This window comes from Dipteris shenzhenensis, chromosome 15 (assembly GCF_047967505.1).
Source record: "Dipteris shenzhenensis isolate YYH24624 ecotype China chromosome 15, Dip_SZ_1.0, whole genome shotgun sequence".
Lineage (NCBI taxonomy): Eukaryota > Viridiplantae > Streptophyta > Polypodiopsida > Gleicheniales > Dipteridaceae > Dipteris > Dipteris shenzhenensis.
In genome coordinates, this window is record NC_141610.1 from 36,759,279 (window position 1) to 36,780,399 (window position 21,121).

General features: G+C 43.1%; 1 protein-coding gene across 1 annotated transcript; it reads right to left on the reverse strand.

The window, feature by feature from the left end:
* Positions 1–7,874: 7,874 nt before the first annotated feature.
* Positions 7,875–20,829, reverse strand: LOC147893750 (uncharacterized). Its single transcript, XM_087386352.1, has 5 exons — positions 20,752–20,829; positions 8,745–8,863; positions 8,479–8,641; positions 8,138–8,384; positions 7,875–8,059 (listed from the first exon to the last, which is right to left on the reverse strand). The coding sequence occupies exons 1-5, from the start codon at positions 20,827–20,829 to the stop codon at positions 7,875–7,877; spliced, it is 792 nt and encodes a 263-aa protein (XP_087242478.1).
* Between the last annotated feature and the right edge of the window lie 292 nt (positions 20,830–21,121).

Sequence of the window (21,121 nt, forward strand, 5' to 3'; positions counted from 1 at the left end):
CTTTTTTCTGGACGATCAACCAAGTCCCAAGTCTGATTCTTCATGATGCTGTCATACTCCTCTTGCATGGCTGCTTTCCAATTTGGATCAACCATTGCCTCATCCAAATTCATAGGCTCTTGAACTTTCATAATCTCAGCCATCAAGGCCATATTGACTATGTGTTCAAAAGCCCTTTTCTGCTCCTCTATCCTCTTTGATCGTCGAAGTCCATCTGCCATCAAGGCTCTTGAACTTTCATAATCTCAGCCATCAAGGCCATATTGACTATGTGTTCAAAAGCCCTTTTCTGCTCCTCTATCCTCTTTGATCGTCGAAGTCCATCTGCAGATGACTCCGCCAAGTCTGGAACCGGATTCTTCTCATCAAAGAGCTGCCTTGCCCACTTTGGAAGTGGCTTACCTTGTGGAGCCAAGGCATGTTGTGGTGTTGGTGGAGTCTGTTCCTCGAAGTACTCCTCCTCATTCTGCAACTCTGCTTTAGATACGGGCACAAGGTGAGTTACTTTTACGGCTGATGATAAAGTGGAAGGGCATACCTCCTCCTCCACTGTATGTGGCTGTTCCCAAAACACCACATCACGACTGACCACGATCTTCTTTGCCTCTGGATCATATAGCCGGTACGCCTTTGACTCCTGGCTATAGCCCATGAAGATATACTTTCTGCTCTTTGGATCTAATTTCTTTCTGGTGCTATCTGGAACATGAACAAAGCACTCACATCCAAATGTTCTGAAATGAGAAGCGGAAGGCTTTTTACTTGAGTAAGCCTCCAAAGGTGTTTTGCCCGTCAAGGCCTTTGTGAAGCTTCGATTGAGGATGTAGACTGCTGTATTGACTGCCTCAGCCCAAAAAGACTTAGGCAATCCTTTACCTAGTGCCATGCATCGTGCCATCTCCATGGCAGTACGATTGCGACGCTCTACAACACCATTTTGTTGCGGAGTATGTGCAGTCGTGAGTTGGCGCTTAATGCCATTCTCGTGGAAGTATGTGTCGAACTCTTTTGACAAGAACTCTCCTCCTCGATCCGTGCGAAGCTTCTTTACCTTCAGCCCGCTTTCGTTTTCCACCATCTTTTGCCACTGTTTGAATTTTCCAAGAGCTTCAGCCTTATCTCGTAGAAAATACACCCACATGTATCTACTGTAGTCGTCGACGATAAGCATATAGTAGTTACATCCCCCCAAAGCTTGAGTCGGAGCTTTCCCACTGAGATCAGCATGAACCAATTCTAGAGGAGCCTTTGCCCGATAGCCGCTCTCATGTGGAAAAGCCTTCCTTTGTTGCTTGCCCATCATACAAGCTTCACAAGGTTCCTGCACCTTTGAGAGTGCAGGCAAGTGTGCAACCATCCCTGTTTTCTGCATTTCCAAAAGAATAGGATAACTAAGATGACCAAATCTTTCATGCCATACCTTACTGATGCCCACTCCTGAAGAGACTGTTAGTGCCGTCAGCTCGTAGAGATTGTTCTTCCTTACTGCCTTGCCGACCACCTTGCCTGCTGCATTAAGGATTTCTGCTCCGGTCCTCTTGAAACGCACCTCCAAGTTGCGATCAGTTATCGCAGTAACCGAAAGCAAGTTCTTCTTTAGCTGAGGAACTAGTAATACATCAGAAAGCTCTTTAGTTTCACCCTCTTGAATGGAAAGAGAGATAGTACCTATACCTTCCACAGGGCATTTTGCATTATTACCGACCGTCACGTTCATGGGCTCTTGTAGAGGCTTGAAAGAGCTATACCAGTCCTTCTTTCTGGTCATGTGACGGGACGCTCCACTATCAAGGAGCCACGAATCATTCGTTGTTGAAACTTCTGTTGAGGAGCATATTTCTTTAATTGCAACCCATAGCTCCAACTCAGTTTCAACTGTGTTGGCAGATTCCTTGCCTTTCGAAGAAGACTGTGTAGTGCCATTCTTTTCGTCCTGCTGCTTCTTTCTGCAATCCTTGATCATGTGACCGCTTTTGTTGCAGTAGTGGCACTTACCTGAAAACTTCTTCTTCTTACCATTCTTCTTCTCTCCACCCTTCCCTTTGGATGTGGTTGAGAATGCTGCATCACTTCCGCCATCGCGGGTCTTCATTCGCATCTCCTCCTCTAGAAGCATCGCGCTGAACTCTTCAAAAGTGAGGGGTGGATTTCTTACCTGCGTGTTGAGTGTCGTGACCAACGCATCGTACTTTTGTGGAAGGATCCGAATGCACCTTCTGGCCAACTCTTCGCTGGTCTTTGTAATCCCAACCGCCGCCATCTGATCACGTAGATTCTTGATCCGTGTGATGAATGTCTCAGCTGATTCTCCATCAGAGCACCTCTCTGCAGCAAGCATATTCTCTAGATTTTGAATTCTGGTCTGATTCCGCGTTTCATACTGACCTTTCAGTATGTTCCAAGCCTCACTTGCCTTGTCTGTATGCTGAATCAGAGTCAAAACAGAATCACTTGAACTGGTAACAAGAGCACAGAGTGCATCTGCGTTCCTTCGTTTCCATGCCCGAAGAAGATCTGCATTCGGTGGCGTTATGACGTTGGGGTTGTTTGGATTCGGTGATCCAACCGGTTCTGGATCCAATCCCAGAACAGTATCCAGAAGCTCATATGAATCCAAGATCGCGCTGATCTTGAATTTCCACAAAGTATAATTCGTCCCATCGAGCTTGCCTTCATTGAAGGCAGGTGGACGAATTCGCAACGGGGTTGGTGCAGCCATCACTCCTAGTAGCCTTTGCTAACAAAGCTCGTTGAACTTGCAATAAAGTCGTTACTCAGATAGCCTGAGCTCAAATGTCCACCTCTCATGTAACCCACCAATATTCTGTGTACCCAATGTTGTAAGGCCCCCATATGAGGAGAAGCCATGACGGGTATCGGATATTGGGAGGGATCCCCAGTTTAGACACTGGAAGGGGTCTTAGAGTAGACCAGATGGTTATGAGACGGCTTAGGAGCCAAGAGTAGATACCCGTCTGCACAAAGGGGGGGTTCGGGGGGGCGAAAGCCCCCCCGATAGCAGGGGGTCCGGGGGGCGCATGCCCCCGGTGGAGGTCTGGGGGCAAAGCCCCCAGCGGCAGGGTCCGGGGGCTGTCGGTAGCCCCAGGCCCGACGGTATGACCTATGCGCGATCCTTCATCTGCCCGCCGGCATGTTTTCTGAAGGGTCGGTGGTCTTCCAGGCCGACTGTCTATTAGGCCGACTGCCTATTACAGGGCCGACCGTCAACCACTTACACTATATAAGTGGCCACCCCCTATCATCAGATCACCAGTTCTTCATGCTCATAGTCCTCCGTCCAGCATATGTCTAGATCACCATCGAAGCTCTGTCTGTAGAGCGCACGGGTGGACAGCCAACCATCAGTTGTATCAGCAGTTTGGTATATCAGAATTTTTGTATTCTCTCCAGCTTTCCATCGTGTACTTGCGTTTTGTTGTTATCTTCCGCTGCGTACTATTTTCTTACATGGTATCAGAGCCCGGGTCTGATCCCCGGCCACCTCTCTCCATGATCGATTGGAGGGGGGTGTTGGAGGTGCAAATCTCTCATGGACAAAGGGGATAAGAAGAAGGAGAAAGGGTTGAATTATCCCACATACAAAGGTGTGTGGAAGATGAAGGGACATAAATAGTCCAAGTTGCCCCTCCTATCTTCAATTCCCCCAAGCTTGCCTTTTGTGGAGGTTGGAGGGCTGGCTAGGCAAGGGTGCCTTATGGCAGGGGTGGGGACCTGCCATACACACATGCCAGAGCCTCCGTAGTGGCCATGAAGGTTGTGCACTTCCGTGAGGTGCTAGCGGTCTTGGCGGGGGGCACGCTAGGCACATGCTCTTGGATTCTAACAAACCCGAGACTCACATCGCACAGTGCTTTCTTTAGCAATCTCTCTAATCTCTCAAGTAACCAAGGCAATCTCTCCTCCCACCTATTTTCGACGACCTCCCACCTATTTCCGACAACCTCCCACTCTATTCTCCACTCCTCACCCTTCTCCTAGCTCTTGTACTCCTTCTCTACCCTTTTTCCTCTTTAATTTCTTGAAAGGAAGTTCTTCAAGAGGTGAGTTTGTTTCAACAATGTAGGTTATTTGTTTGTTAGCTTTAGTTTTGTGAGTGCTTCTCCTTGTATTGCTAAACCTGTGAACTAGTTTTCATGCTTGTTTTCAAAGGATTGAAACAAAAAACGAGATTTCAAGAAAGAAAGAAGGCTCATGTCTTTGTTGTATTTCTCTTCCTTCTCTTTCTCCTTGTCTCCTCAATCTCCTCCTTTCAAGAAGTTACTTTTGTAATCTCCTCCTTCCTCTAACATCTTATTTGAAAAATGGTATGTTTCCTCTCTTTTGTAGGGCCAGTCCACAACACTGAGCAGGACGTACTATTTTAGGTAAGTGCTTCCTCTTTTTTCTATTTATTATTTTTGTTATTTGCATTGGCCTGCAGCTAGTGCCTTAAGCGCTAGCTGCAGTGATGGGCGTAGGAACCCTCTCTTCCTCTCAATCTCTTTCCTTCTTCTCTCCTTCAATCTCTTTCCTTCTCTTTTTCCCTCTTTCCTTTTCCTCTTCTTCTCTCTTTCTTTCCCTCTTTTTCCCTCTTTCCTTTCCCTCTTCTTCTCTCTTTCCCCCTTCTCTTATGCTCATGCAGAAACATAAGCATGAGCATAAGAGAAGGAGACATATGCTCATGCTTATGCTTATGCATGAGCATAAGAGTAGAGCATATGTCTCTTTTTTCCTCTTTTCTCTGTCCCTCTTCTTCTCTCTTTCTTTCCCTGTTTCCTCTTTCTCAATCTCTCTTCTCCTTCCCCCCCCCCCCCCCCCTTCTTTTCCCTCTTTCCTTTCCCTCTTATTCTCTCTTCCCCCCTTCTCTTATGCTAATGCATAAGCATAAGCATGAGCATATGTCTCCTTTTCTTATGCTTATGCTTAAGCATAAGCATGAGCATAAGAAAAGGAGACATATGCTCATGCTTATGCTTATGCATGAGCATAAGAGAAGTAGACATATGCTCATGCATAAGCATGAGCGTATGTCTCTTTTTTCCTCTTTTCTCTTTTCCTCTTCTTCTCTCTTTCTCTCCCTCTTTCCTCTTTTCCAGTCTCTCTTTCCTTTTCCTCTTCTTCTCTCTTTCTTTCCCTCTTTTTCCCTCTTTCCTTTCCCTCTTCTTCTCTCTTTCCCCCTTCTCTTATGCTCATGCATAAACATAAGCATGAGCATAAGAGAAGGAGACATATGCTCATGCTTATGCTTATGCATGAGCATAAGAGAAGGAGACATATGCTCATGCATAAGCACGAGCATATGTCTATTTCCTTTTCCTCTTCTTCTCTCTTTCTTTCCCTCTTTTTCCCTCTTTCCTTTCCCTCTTCTTCTCTCTTTCCCCCTTCTCTTATGCTCATGCAGAAACATAAGCATGAGCATAAGAGAAGGAGACATATGCTCATGCTTATGCTTATGCATGAGCATAAGAGAACTAGACATATGCTCATGCATAAGCATGAGCATATGTCTCTTTTTTCCTCTTTTCTCTTTCCCTCTTCTTCTCTCTTTCTCTCCCTCTTTCCTCTTTTCCAATCTCTCCTTCCTTTCCCTCTTCTTCTCTCTTCTCCTCTTTTCCCCCTCTTTTCCCTCTTTCCTTTCCCTCTTATTCTCTCTTTCCCCCTTCTCTTATGCTCATGCATAAGCATAAGCATGAGCATAAGATAGGAAGACATATGCTCTTTCTCTTTCTCATTTCCCTCTTCTTCTCTCTTCTCCTCTTTTCCCCCTCTTTTTCCCTCTTTCATGCTCATGTTCTAATGCTCATGCATAAGCTTAAGTTAAGCATGAGCATATGTCTCCGTCTCTTATGCTTATGCATAAGACTCCTCTTATGCATAAGCATAAGCATGAGCATAAGAGAAGGAGATATATGCTCATGCTTATGCTGCTTTCCCTCTTCTTCTCTTTTCCAATTTCTCTTTTCCCTCTTTCCTTTCCCTCTTCTTCTCTCTTCTTCTCTTTTCCCCTCTTTTTTTCCTCTTTCTCCTTTCCCTCTTCTTCTCTCTTCTCCTCTTTTCCCCTCTTCTTTCTCTCTTCTTTCTCTCTTCTTCCTCTTCTCTCCTTCTTCTTCCTCTTTCCTTTCCCTCTTCTTCCTCTTCTCGTCCACTTCCTCTTTTCCCTCTTCTTTCTCTTCTTTCTCTTCTTTCCCTCTTTCCTTTCCCTCTTCTTCCTCTTCTCTTCCACTTTCTCATTTCCCTCTTCTCTCCCTCTTCTTCAGATTCCTCTTCCTCTTCTTCCTCCTTCTCTCCCTCTTCTTCCTCTTCCTTTCCCTCTTTCCTTTCCCTTCTATTTCCCCCTTCTCTTATTCTCTCTTTCCCCCTTCTCTTATTCTCTCTTCTTTCTCTTCTTTCCCTCTTTCTTTTCCCTCTTCTTCCTCTTCTCGCCCACTTCCTCTTTTCCCTCTTCTTCCTCTTCTTTCCCTCTTTCCTTTCCCTCTTCTTCCTCTTCTCCTCCACTTTCTCATTTCCCTCCTCTCCCTCTTCTTCAGATTCCTCTTCCTCTTCTTCCTCCTTCTCTCCCTCTTCTTCCTCGTCCTTTCTGGAAACTTATGTTCGACCACGGGCCTTGAGCCTTATCATGTTTAAAATGATACTATGAGTGACAACATGTAGATAACCAAGCACCCAAATAACATGCACTCTCACCTCTAAGAATCCCTCAAAAGCCAAGAGTCTCTCACCACGTGAGAGTGCCTCTCTATCTGTTGGGAATGGAGTAAGAGTTCAAGAAGATGAAGGAAGCTGAAACGAGATTGCAGTAACAACAAAAAGAGAACACTAGGGTGGACAAAACCCTAGGATGGATGGTCAACATATATGTGGTGACTAGCTCAACCACAAACTCAAGTTCTAGCTAAGGTTAGGGGGAAAAACCTTATAAAGGGAAAACTATAAGTTTAAAGCTTGCAGAAAGCCTCCAACTTTGAATGAGGTAACTCCCTGACATATGATAATGCATCTCTATGCATTTCGTACGTGCATGAAAACACGATTCCGTGCCACGGCAATGGCACTCCAACTGTAGAATCGGAGTAGGCTCCTTCAATGAGCCATGTAGATCTACCAACAAATGTCTCAACAAAACACATTCACTGTGCTTGTGACAGCTTCCCTGTACTCAGCTTCACAATATGAGGTAGCAACCGTTGATTGTTTCTTACTCACCCAAGAAATACATGAATGTCCGAGATAGAAACAATTACCACTGGTTGACTGACTACACAAGGCCCGACAGATGGCCCGATCTACTAAGCTAATCGGATGGCAGTGACTGCCATCGTTCTGTTCAATAGGATTCACAGCAAGCCGTATGCTCATCTACTCTAGACAAGCTCTAACTGCCAGAAATTTGCCACACAATCTAACAGGGTAAAGGTAGCACCATGAAGCCGCGAGTTGAGGGGCCTGCAGCCAGCACCAGAGCAGCAAGGACAAAAGGAGGGGGGAGGCTGGTGAGCAGAGCAGAGGCGACTAGCAGAGCAAAAAGTGGGGAGGAGAGGGGCTCAAGGCAAAACAGCCAAAGATCGGCAGAGATACGAAGGTGTAGAACAAATTAGTTATTATCACCTCCCATGCGCTTCATATCCATGTATGCTATTAACAAAGCAACTGGCATCGATGCCCTGAATGTATAGAGCGCACAAGGAATAGACCTTGGCTGTGCTCATGAGGTATAGGATGAGCTTTAATGTCCTCATGCAGCAGCAGACTTATGTAGACAACATAGAGTGCACTCTCATTCAAACGGAATCTACAAGTAAAAATAACTCCCAAGGCACCAATTAACCTTTTTGGGAATTTGAATCTGATAAAGGTTAAAATATTTAGCAGCCCTTTCATTTGCTTCCCTTGCATGGCCTGACAGAAGCATATGTTGCAGCTGAGCCTCTTAGTTTTCCGAAATTAGAAAACCGGAAGTGAAGATCCGGAAGTGAAGATGATACCTTGTCTTCATGACGATCAAATGTGTTCACACAATCATTTGTCTTTATGGTCCACAGTTTTAACAGACCATCAGCCCCTGCAAACATTCATAATAAGATTATTAATGAATTTGGTAGATTGCCGAAATTTCCATCTTCCAAGAAGTCCTGCTGACCTGAAGAGATAATCTGGGTTCCCCGAGATAGAAATGATGCCCTCAGAACACTAGAGGTGTGGCCTTCAAATGTCTTAAGACAAGACCCATCAGGAAGAGCCCATAAACGAATTGTTTTGTCACCCGAAGCTGTCATGATGCATTGATCAACAGGAGAAAATTGAACACACCAGATGCCCCTTTTGTGGCCACGTAGTGTCACAAGTGGGACTAGCTCAGGAAGTTTCCAAACACGAGCAGTTCGGTCCTGTAATTTGGCCCATTTAACAACATTTAACCCACAAAGATAATGAATATTAAGAACAGTAAAAGCTGAAGCTAGTCGAAACAGGCATGTGTACCTGGGAGCCACTACAAGCGAGACTATCATTTGGTGCCACAGCTATGGAGTTGATGTCTTTGTCATGAGCAGCAACCGTTGACTGAGAAGAAACCTTCTTAGGCCCCTCAGTTACAGAAGCTTGTTGGAATCCTTCAAGATTCCAGACTTTAATTGTGTGGTCACTGGAACAAAGAGAATCTGAATTCAAGTACCAAAAGTAAAAGTTTGGAATGAAAGAATGAAATATACAGTTCTTATGCTGTTAGAGAAATTAATTGCATATACCTGCTTCCACTGACCAGGAATTTTTTGGTTTTTTTGGAAAATGCAAGGGCTCCTACGGCTGCCATATGACCTTCAGCAATGGCTACACAAGAACCAGTCTCTACGTCCCAAATTCTGATCTGCCACACCAATGTAGATCAAACAAATCATGTTTAATCAAAATGAATCTCTTGTTAATCTAGCAACCTTGCTTAAAATCCAGATTATGGTGGATCATGTAGAAACACAAAAAAACAAGCAGAAACTAGATGATATAACAAAGGAAGCAAAAGGTTAAAATTGGCAAGATAGATATCATCCATACAAAGCATGTGGTCACAAAGCCCTGAAACTGAGAGAGAACTTCAAAACTTGAGCTGTCTCTGAAGGTTGAGATCAAACTGATGGTACAGCACATGCATACATATATAAGAATGCATGCACACCCTTTCATACGTGTACATGCGCGCAGACACGCAGGCACATATCTTTAGTATATGTTCCAGCCAAATTAAGTAACCACGTATATTAAGAATATTCACACAAGAAGACCCTAGAACATCTTATGTTTGAATCGCCATCCAACCATAGAGTTAGTCAAAACTTTTGCTTGAGCTATAAAGTTAGGGTCTTGTGGGACCCACCCCATCAAAAAATGTTACACATCTCATGTAATATCAATCTAATGACAGCCACTCACAAGTTGAAAACTATAAACTGAGGCATGCATAGCAAGGACTAGCTACTCTCACACATACATATACACACACTGAGACATATTTGAGCATCCATTTATATAAATGGTCATCATGCTGAGTTTATTTAACACTCTACAGGAGAAGGGAAGACTTTCCTTTTCCTCTTCTTCCTCTTCTCGTCCACTTCCTCTTTTCCCTCTTCTTCCTCTTCTTTCCCTCTTTCCTTTCCCTCTCCTTCCTCTTCTCCTCCACTTTCTCTTTTCCCTCTTCTCTCCCTCTTCTTCAGATTCCTCTTCCTCTTCTTCCTCCTTCTCTCCCTCTTCTTCCTCTTCCTTTCCCTCTTTCCTTTCCCTTCTGTTTCCCCCTTCTCTTATTCTCTCTTCTTTCTCTCTTCTTCCTCTTCTCTCCCTCTTCTTCCTCTTCTTTCCCTCTTTCCTTTCCCTCTTCTTCCTCTTCTCATCCACTTCCTCTTCCCTCTTCTTCCTCTTCTTTCCCTCTTTCCTTTCCCTCTTCTTCCTCTTCTCCTCCACATTCTCTTTTCCCTCTTCTCTCCCTCTTCTTCAGATTCCTCTTCCTCTTCTTCCTCTTCCTCTTCCTCTTCTTCCTCTTCTCTCCCTCTTTGCCTATGCCTATGCCTATGCCCATGCTTATGTTTGTTTTTTTGTTTTTTGTTTTCATGTTTGTGTCTATGTTAGACATGGGATCACGTCACTCATCCAACGAGTACAGACAACCTCGCAGAAGGAGAGCTCATGATCTATATGCTCCAGAGGACTTTGATTCATCTCAGGTGACTACCCGGAGGACTACCCCTACTCTAACTCCTCTCGAACCTAGCACTACGACTACCCCTGATCCGACTCCTCTTCCACGTACCACTGCGACTACCCCTCGCGGAACTCCTTTGCTAACTGTGCATGGTTTTGTCGAGAGTCCTGACGAGTTTGTAGCATAGATGAGTGATGAGGAGGCAGCGAGATTCTTCTCTCTGCTATCTCAGAGGACCTCAGCAATTCCCTCCCCTACACCAATGGTTGGATGTACTGCCCAGCCCTCCCCTCGTGCCTCTTCGACCGAGGGGTCATCACTTGTGCATGCCTCTCATAAGGGAAGGAAGAGTAGGAAGGGCAGCTTACGTTGTGCTGACTCAGGAGATGTATACGAGTTAGCACACTCATGTTCCTACAGGTCTCCACTTGGTTTGGAGACACACTATCAGTCAAGTCCCTTGCCCTGTCCTACTCCCACTGCTACTCCTCGCTCCGGAAGTGCTCGCACAGCTTCCACTCCTTCTGAGTCTACTACCATCAGTCCTCCTCACTCATCAGGGAATCTCTCCTATCAAATCACAACTGCCGGAGAGATAATAGAAGATAGAAAGAGCAAAGTAGTGATGGCCACCATGAGGCAGTTGATGAGCCATCACTTCAAGAGCGGCATTGCTACCGATTGGTGGTATCAAGATGACTAAAAGAAGCAGGCGGTCATCAATGAATTAAAACAAAAATACCCTAACCCACCAAATTGGGAGTTTAATGAGGATTATATACGAGAGCGCATGGGTTTGGTCTTGAAGCATCGTAGATCAACCTTGCATACTTCCATCACAAAGGGGTTGGCTAAACCGAGCTGGGCAGACAAAGCTGATTGGAAGTTCTTCAAGAAGTAGAATAGGGACAATCCCAAATTGTTCGAGGGTCAGAGGAGGGTTGCGAAGAGACGGCTGGACATCGTAGGTACTTCGCACTTTGGTGCAGGCGGACGGTTGGCGTTCGAGGCAACTATGGTAAGTCTACTTCTTCTCATTTAATGTATTGTTCTATTTGTTTTACTACTTATTACATGCACTTTAGCTAACTCTAACTCTCATAAATTGGATCCACAGCAAGTTGCGATGGGTCATCTTCTACTTTAACAAAGACGTGACGTGCATTTTGGATAGGAACAAAGCCGTGGTTTATTGAGCAAGAGGCAATGGGAGCGACGGTCGATTGGGTTGAGGTGGCTGCTTGCATAGTATAAGTCTACTCCTAGTAATCTGACTTTTTAAATTGTTTTATTCTTTAAGTTCCAATCTAATTTTTGATTTATATGGTTCACTCTTAGGGTCAAAGCTCAAGCATCCCATCATCAGAGGCGAGCGATCACCAAGGCCAGGGATCAGACGCACATGATGAGGATCAAGGAGAAGGCGCAGCTCACGAGAACCAAGGAACAAGCCAACAAGACGAGGATGATTCAAAATCAGATGAGTAGTAGCAGTAGCAGCAGTAGTAGCAGCAGCAGCAGCAGCAGTAGTAGTAGTAGTTTGCATTTTCTTCGCCCTGTATGTCATTTTGTATATCCACTTATTTGAGCAATTTTGTATCGCCCTTTCAAAAGGGTAATTTTGTAACAAACAATGTTGTATAATTTCGACATGTATATGCTTTTGTTGCTCGATCATTTCATTTGAGCGATTTTGTATCACCCTTTTTGCAAGGGAAATTTTGTTATAAAAAAACTTTGTTTTGTAATTACCAAAAAAAAAAAGGATTAGTGGGGCTAAATAGGGCCATAGCAAGCCCTATTTAGCCCCACCAATCCTTTTTTTTAAGTTCTGTTAATTGTCGCTATATAGCGACGTTTACCAATGTCGCTATATAGCGACGATTAACAGTGTCGCTATATAGCGACATTTATGATCGTCGCTATATAGCAATGCTTTATAGCGACAGGTTTTTTCTGATGCTTTTAACGACTTTTATAGCGATGTTTGCACCTGTGAAAAAAAAAATTTAATGTAAAAAGCATCGGTATTTTCATCAAAAAATGGCCTATGCCTTGTAGTGAATCCAATCATCTCGATCGACCATGCAGTCCAACTTGCTCTGATAGGAAACAGTCCTACGGTTCGACCTGCTACAATTTGATAGAAGTCTGACCATTAATTCTCTCTTGAAAACATAATTCTATATTGTAGTAGCTTTCAATACATGTTTTCAAATTTGGAAATGGAAGAGATTTGCTTGTCCACTTGGGGTCCAACTTGTCTACAGTTGTTGGAAGATAGTTTGACACAATTTCGAATGTCAAATTGTAAAGTCCGACCAATTTGAAGCAATATCCTAAAGTCTGAGCAGTCTAAAGCACCATCAAAGGTACAATCATCTCTACTCTTCTCATTTACTGATGGGCAAAGTCAAAGCAAAACAAGTGTCGGAGGATGCATTGTTTGTTATCTGAAAATGTTGAGCATAAAGAAAAAGATTGTTATCTATATTTACGCAAGCATTGTAAGTAACATGGTCATCAAAGAAAGTATTATGTTGATCTATTGGAGCTGAAGTTCTATGAGATCTTTATGGCAATATGTGAAGCACAATCAATCCGAAAGGTCAATAAACTATTGGGCGAATTTGTCAAATATTCAACTTTTCTTGAGAAGGCAAAATGCATTGTTTTGTTGTCTTTGCATTGCTTATGCATATTTCTACTTTGGGCAAGTTTAGCCCACAACAGTGCGATAGATTGCTTGCACAAGGAAAGTATAATCAGATGAGAAATGATTACAACTAATCATCAAATGAAGCAAATGTAATCTCTTACAACAAAATAAAAAATGAGCAAACTACTTTGTCTCCCATGTAAAGAAGAAAATTTTATATGTTAACCATACAATTGAAGGCCTATAAAACTCACCTCTAGCATTCTACAAAGAAATATCAATGGAATTGGTGATTTAAATGAATTGAATACAAGAAGACAAATGAACTACAAAGAAAAAAGAATCGACATACAAGAAGACTAGTGACCTACAAAGAAAGTTTGATGGAATTGGTGATTTAAATGAATTGAAATACAAGAAGACCAATGACCTAGGGACGGGCGACAGGGGGAGTGACCAATTGGTAACCACAGGTGCTGAGGGGGTGTGATGGCTGGGCCACAGAAGACTATCTTAATCATTCTACTATCGCCCCTTCTTTTCCTGATCCTGACATTGTTGCTAAACCTCTAGATGATCTGGCTCCTATTCGTTCTATTGTTTTTCCATCTTCGCCTGTTCCTACTGTTCCCAATCAATTTCCATTTTTTGATGATGATCAAAGGATTTTTGTTTGCAGGTTGAAGAAAGCCTTGTATGGCTTGAAGCAAGCACCTAGAGCATGGTCTGACAAGATAGGACAGTATCTTGTCACTATTGGCTTTCAGATTTCCAAGGCAGATTTCTCACTCTATGTGAGAAAACAGAGAAAGGTATTATGCTACTTGTCATTTATCTTGATGATTTGATCATCACAGGTGATAGTGATGAAGATATCCTTCATGTGAAAATGCTATTGAAGCAGAAGTTTGAGATGAAGGATTTGGGAGAGCTGCATTATTTCTTGGGCATTGAGGTGATTAGATCACCAAGTGGGATACAGCTCTTACAGAGGCAGTATGGATTGGACATGATGTCCAAATATGGGATGACAGGCTGTAAGCCTATTTCAGTTCCTTTGGAGTAGAATGTGAAGCTGAGCACAGATGCAGGTGAGCTTCTGGAAGACCCTACTATGTACAGATGCATAGTAGGAAGTTTGATTTATATGACTATTACCAGGCCAGATTTAAGCTATGCTGTTGGATTGGTAAGTTAGTTTATGCAGGCTCCAAGGAAACCGCATTTGGATGCGGCTACATGCATACTCAGGTATGTGAAGTCCACATTGCAGTATGGACTATTTTATGAGGCTGGGGTTCAGATACAGTTGCATGGATACACTGATGCTAATTGGGCTAGTAGTACTTCTGATAGACGATCTACCAGTGGATATGTGTTCTCTTTTGGGAGTGCTGCAGTCACTTGGAGGAGCAAGAAACAGCCTACAGTTGCCTTGTCAAGCACAGAGGCTAAGTACAGGGGTGCAGCAATGGCTGCATGTGAGGTAGCTTGGTTGCATAAGCTACTTTATGATGTGCATCAGTCTACAGATGGGCCAGTTGTCATTTATTGTGACAACATGAGTAGTATACACTTGGCAAATAACCCAGTCTATTAGAACAAAGCACATTGAGGTGCATTATCACTATGTGTGGGAGAAGGTTTTACTAGGTCTTATTGATCTAGTTTATGTCAGCACAGAGGATCAAGTAGCTGACATATTCACGAAGACATTGGGCACAGAGAAGCTGCGCAAGTTCAGAGACCTACTTGGTGTGCAAGAATTGGGATTGAGCTCGAGGGGGAGTGTTGAGATATCGAGCTCCACTCGTGATATGCCAGGGTGACCGTTGTGTATTTATGTCACCAACTTGTTAGCTGCAGATGCGGTTGGTACACCACCCATGAATAATAGCTGGATGACAGCTATCCTTATCTACTCTAGTTCGTGGCTCAGTTAGCATGCCACCTTAGTTACTTGAGTTTGGTTTGAGACCCACATGTAGGGTTCTATTTCTTTGTACTAGAGTTCTTTTGGCTTTCACAACTAAGAAGAGGAAAACTGTTTTCAGCCTCCACCTGTGTGTGTATTCCCCCATTGTGTATGTGAGAAAGCCGCAAGTGAGACTCCTTCCCTCTCTCCCACTATCTTCATAATGCTTTCAAATTATTCCACTAATGATCTCTTTATCTTGAACACATTTTTTAGGGCATTAGTTTTTAAATGGTACAAAGAGGAAGGTGTACATAAAAAGTCAAAAGACAATAGGACTATGAGCAATGATTATTCTAGATCCTACATTCAAAGTTCATACTGTATCAATAGAACCTGCTAATATAGCAATAAGAGTTGATGATGCAATCATTAGAGATGCTTATATATTAAAATCTAGTGATGATATTATTACATTGGATAAAGCCATAGGATTGAATGTTGCATGGAAACTCCCCATATAACCGCTTTGGGATTTTGTGATTTAATTTTGATATTTATAAGCTTATTTTTTATTTTGCAATTAACCTATGAACAATATCTTTTATTAAGTGGAATGTTATGGTTTCTAAGATTTGTATAGTTTTATTTTTTAAACGCCATGTGTAATACAAGCAATATGCTGAATATATTTGATGAATCTTTCACAGGCAACTAATATATCTCATTGATGGATAGAAGTTCTTTATCATTGTGTAACATGATTACACAAGGAAATGAGGGACTTTACATGGTCTAATCATTGGCACGGGAATGATTTTCATGTGGCAAGATTAGATCAAATTTACCTATTGGATGGTGGTTGGCGGATGAGAGGCCCTCTCAAAGGAGATTGAATAATATCTTCAAGCATTTCGGATCATTGCCCATTACTCTAGAGCTTTGGTTTATCAACAGTTTGTAGAAGATCCACAGATGTCCCTTTCAAATGTAGTAGGTGGATGCTAAGTTCTAAGAGTGTTTGTGAAGAAATTACGGAGATATGGAGGACGACAGGAGCAGACATAGCAGATTCTTGCCTTAAATAGGACGTGACAATTAGAGTAGTTCACGCTAGACTTAAGAAGCTGGTGGACCGCGAATATAGAATGGCAAGAAGGCGGCTGTGATGGCGTTGGGTCAAATCAAGAGCTCGGTGTTGGTAGTAGTCGAGATTGCCCCACAAGATCTGATAGTCACAACTTTATTGGTTGAGGTGGATACGGCCCTATAGAAGTTTGAACTGGAGAAAGTTGAGCTGGCCAAAGTTAAATCGAGATGATTGTGGTTACGGGTGGGTGATTGTCCTTCGCAAGTGTTTTTCCAATGTCTCAAGAAGAAGCATGACAGAGAGTATATTGATCGTGACATGGATGCTGATGGGAACTTGATCCAAGGATACTGGCATGTGGGGAATGTGTTTCTAAACGAATTAAGTGCTTTAGTAGGAGAAGGGGGTGCCAAGACAAGGATTGGAGAGGCAGTTTACAAAACCTCTTAGCTGGAATAGATGCCAAGCTCTCTGAGTACAATAGAAGTTTACTTAGAAGACCGTTTATTTGCAAGGAAATGGAGGAGGCTTTGCTTTCCCTTGAAGACGATAGGTCCCCCAGTCCTAACGGACTAACTGCAGAGTTCTTCTGAAGGTTTTGGAGTGTCATTGGGGATGATTTAACCAATATGGCCAATGAGTCTGTTGCTAAAGGTTCCCTTTCAGCAGGCGTGAACGTCGAGCTGCTGAAGTTCTTTTCGAAAAGGCCATGCAGAGTTAAGGTGGGGGACTGGAGGCTGATTTCTATCTTAATACTTCAGACAAACTAATTGCCAAGGCCCTTTCATTGCAAATTAGTGATCTGTGCTCTGAGAGAGTGGATAGTGAGCAGTGTGGGTTTGTCAAAGGGCAGGACATTTTCAATAACATATTCAATATCTCTACTGCTCTCAACTATGCGCTATGCTCGAAGCAGAATGTCCTCTTGATGGGGGTGGACTTTCACAAAGCATACGACCGAATCCGCTGGGATTATCTGATAGCAGTACTTAATAAGTTAGGGTTTGGAGATGGGTTTATCCGAGTGGTTTCTACTCTATTTGGGCAGGCATCAGCTATTCTTTGCTTGAATGGGGGGGTGGTAGGAGCATTCGATTTGAAGAGATAAATTCGCTAGGGCTGCCCCATAGCACCTTTACTTTTCACGATTGGCTCTATTCCTCTAATGCTTATAGTAAAGCAAGGTGTGGCTGTAGGAGCCTTCAAGGGCATCACTTTACCAAATGGGGAGCAGTTCAATCTGAAGCTTTTTGCGGATGACGGTGTCTCATTCTCCATCTAGGATAAAGAGAGCATGGAGAATCTAATGAATGTGTTCTCTCTTTTCTACAGAGCCTCAAGATCTCAGTGTAGCTAGAGCACGACCTTTGTCTTGCATACCAACATGGCTTCCCCTCCTCAATGGTTGATGATAGTCGAATGCAGATAGTGCTGCAGAGGGGGGAGATCATAAGGTATCCGGGTGCACCACAAGGCATCGGGGTCACAAACAGGATGAGATTTGACTGGTTTAAGTAGAAGATTAAGACTAAATTAAAAAGCTAGAGTGGAATTAACTTGGGGTGGAACGGGAGAGCTTTGGTAATACAGCACATTCTGGTGGCCACTTCAGCGTATGTCTCCTCCATCTGGGGGTTCGCTAAGTCGCACTGGGAGGAGGTTGAAAGACTCTTTCGATCGTTCCTTTGGGCAAAAGATGGAGGCAAGAGATGATTGCACATGATCCCGTGGGAGCCATTGAAATCCCCCAAGCTTTTGGGGGGGATTGGCCTGTTGTATATTAGAGTCCGGAACATTGCTCTGCTGAGCAAATGGCTTCCTGGCATGTTCTATTCCAAGAACCCTTGGGTGGGGGTAATGAAGTTCTTCATAGAGCAAGGGAGAAGCAGAGGGGCGGGGTCATAGAGGGGGTTGTCATCGTATGACCTACTTTTCTCAGGCTTTCCTCTAAAAATCTCGAGCTCTGACATAACAGTAGGATTGGTGGCAGCTTGGAAGACCTGTGTAGGGAGGCTATCCTGAAGGGGCCTAAATGGTTTAAGAGGTGACTCCACTTTGAAAGAAGGCCTATGGTAGAGTCTGGCATTCCACAAGGAACCATTTGCTTTACATGACATAGTGAGAGCAAGGAGTGCATTCAGGAAAGGGATTCGCAAATGGGAAGGTCTATGGAATGCAAAGGAAGCTGACTGGCATAGTTTGGACAATCTGAGGGCTAGATCAAGGGGAAATGGACCTAATCTGAGCTATGTTGGAAAGGATCCTTGCACATTGGCCAACAAACTTTGTGGTATCAAAGTGTAGGAAGGTTAGGCAACGGAAGCTAGGGAGAACCGGTCTCAATAAGCTCACGGTTAAGGCTGCATACACTGTGTTGATCAGTGAGATTATGTGTAGCTAGTAGACCTGAACAAGAAATGGATGGTTAGGGGAGGGACACGAGCTTGGTGGACGATAGTTCTGCAAGGGATTTGGAAAGCTAAGCTTTCGGGCAAAGCAGCCTTCCTCCTTTGGAAGATTCTTCAACACTGGCTGCCGGTGAGAGCAAGGATTTCTCGCTTCATCGAGGTATCCCCGGTTTCCTCGCTGTGTGGGGTGGCGTTGGAATCTTTGAGACATTTGATGTGGAGTTGTGTAATCTCCCGTGTAGTTGGAGAGTAAAGTGGAGAGGGCGTCGGGTTTCATTACCCAATTCAATTTCATGAAGAAGTGGTACTTGGCTCTTCTTGGAGAAGTGAGAGGCCTCCCTTCTATGCTCGCCGGGGCATGGCAATACGTGAGAGCAACTATCCTCCTAGCTGTCTGGGAATCTCGCAATCTGATATCTTTTAATGGATGTGAGAGGGTCCCTTTGACGGAGGGACTGATTGCCTCCAAAGGCAAAGCCTACCTTATAGATTTCGCCATGTTGTTAGAATCTAGGGATCATGTTATCAATCACTACTTAGTTACAGTGGCTGATAGGTTTAAGTTGCTCTAAGCGTAGGCCGAGGGTGTCTTACCCATAGATCAGCTTCCCTTCTGCATCCATAATTTTGTACTTAGGTCTTCTTGTTTTTTGAGGGTTTGACCCACCCCCTTTTAATATGAAGACGGCCCTTTATTTTTTATTTTATTTTTTTTAAAAATGTTTGTCACTTTGTTTTTTTCTATTTAGAATGTGTAAAAGGACAACTTTAATGTAGTGTTTAGAACCTCATTTATATCCTACTTTAATGTCACTTTTTTTTCAGTATCAAATCTAGTAAATGAGAACTTTAATGTCACTTTTTTGCCATTTACAATCTCATAGATGATAATTTTCAAGTCACTTTATGGCATTTACAACATAAGAAAAGCCAACCTTTATGACTTTTTTGCCACTCAAGATATCATAAATGACACTTTTATGCCATCTACAACGTGAAAAAACAACATGTTTTCGAGGTGGCTGGTCAGGCCAAACTAGACCAGATACAAAACTTAGCCGATAACATGGGACACACCCATGGCCTACACTAATAGAGCAGGGCTAGCACTTGCGCTTACATTTGAGATCCAATGCAGAGAAGATAGTGACTAACAATCGGAGATTTCTTTCCTAACATCCATCCTAAGTCTCTGAAATCTAATTTGACCATGGCCATGATCACAAACTCCCTGAGGCCCAACTCGATCTGCGCTTTAAAAGCCGAGTAAAAGCCAGACGGTTTAAAGACCTTTTCTTTCTTTCTTTTTTTAATAGTTAAAAAAGAACATGTTTTCACATTTTTCCAGTCATAATATAAGAAATGGCAACTCATATGTAACTTTTTGCCACTGTCAAGATGAAAAATAGCGACTTTTGTCACTTTTGGCCATTTTAAACACAATAAATGACAAGTTTTATATCATACATTTATATTTTTCATTCACATTTGATCTCTAATATGTTTCCATTTCAACAAAGTTTGGTGCCATTTCATACATAAAAAATGGCCAAAAAAGTGCATGTGGAAAAAGGCAGGATGAAAGTGCCATTTAATAATGTAAAAATGGCACTTTTAGGCTCCCATATGTACTTGGTTTTTGTAGAAGCGACATGAACTTGGACTTGGAATAGTGCTCTTGCAGAGTGCCAATTGGTCACCCACATGTTTGCATGAATCACAATTTAGGAATGTTTAAACAATTCAACCCACGTTACGCTTATTATTTAGCTTTCTCAATGCAACTGCTCTCACACATGAAGAACAACCTTATAATGGAAATGATTGCGAAGGCATATATAACTACAACGTAGAGTTATATGAGTAGACGAATTCTTTTTTGTGTCGATGGATAGTTTGTTACATTTTCCGTACGTTGAAGCTGCAGGCGAGGCCAAAAGAATCGCATTTGGATCTCAAGCAAAGGAATATGGGAGAGAGAGAAAAAGAGAGAGAGATTTTGTTCGTTGATCCTGTCTTCATTAATGTTTGCGTCATGTGTTTGTTGTAACATCAGTCATCCAGGTTCACACGGCAGGACGGGGCAGGTGATAATAGAGCAACCAAGAGAGAGAGATAGAGTCAAGATAATAATCGGAAGCGGCGACCGTTTCTGTAAAAGAGACGACGGATGAGAGGGGACACAGAACGATTCCTGTGGCCAGCGATAAAACGATTGCATTGGGGAGAGAGATTCGGAATTGTATGGTGGAAAAAAAAAATCCCGTTCATGGATCATGTAGGATTGCAGGTGCGGATGATTCGTAAAAGGAGAAAAGGGACGATCGGAGAATCGTTAAAATAATCCTGCAGCACCCCACGTTCTTTTCTCGTGAGATCGTCAGGTGTGTGTGTGTGTTTTGAAAGCACATCCCCGTCAAGCGCCGTGCGTTTGTTGTCTTTTTTGATAGATCGTTGCAGGCTGTCGTTCGTTTTGCTTTTTAATATTACGTCAAAAGGACGATCTTTCCGACTGTTGTTGAAGAAAGCGTTTTCTGTTAATCTTCCAAATCGCTCATTGATCGCCATTCGCCAGTCCAAAACAAAAATCGTTCATTCAATCGTTATTTCTGTCACCTTCTCCTTCAATGCTTCCGACGTAACCCACTCTGCAAGATCTCTCGACAACCAATACATTCAGTTTCTTCGTTGCGATCTTTCTGATGAAATGCCGGCAGGGTTCACACTTGATCAACGAGCATTAGCTGCCATGGTTGAGACGTGACAAACGTGTCCTTCCTTCTCATTTAATATCGAAACAAAATTCAAACGTAGATGAACGAATACTTCAAATTAGCTTTCATGTGTGCATTTTTAATGT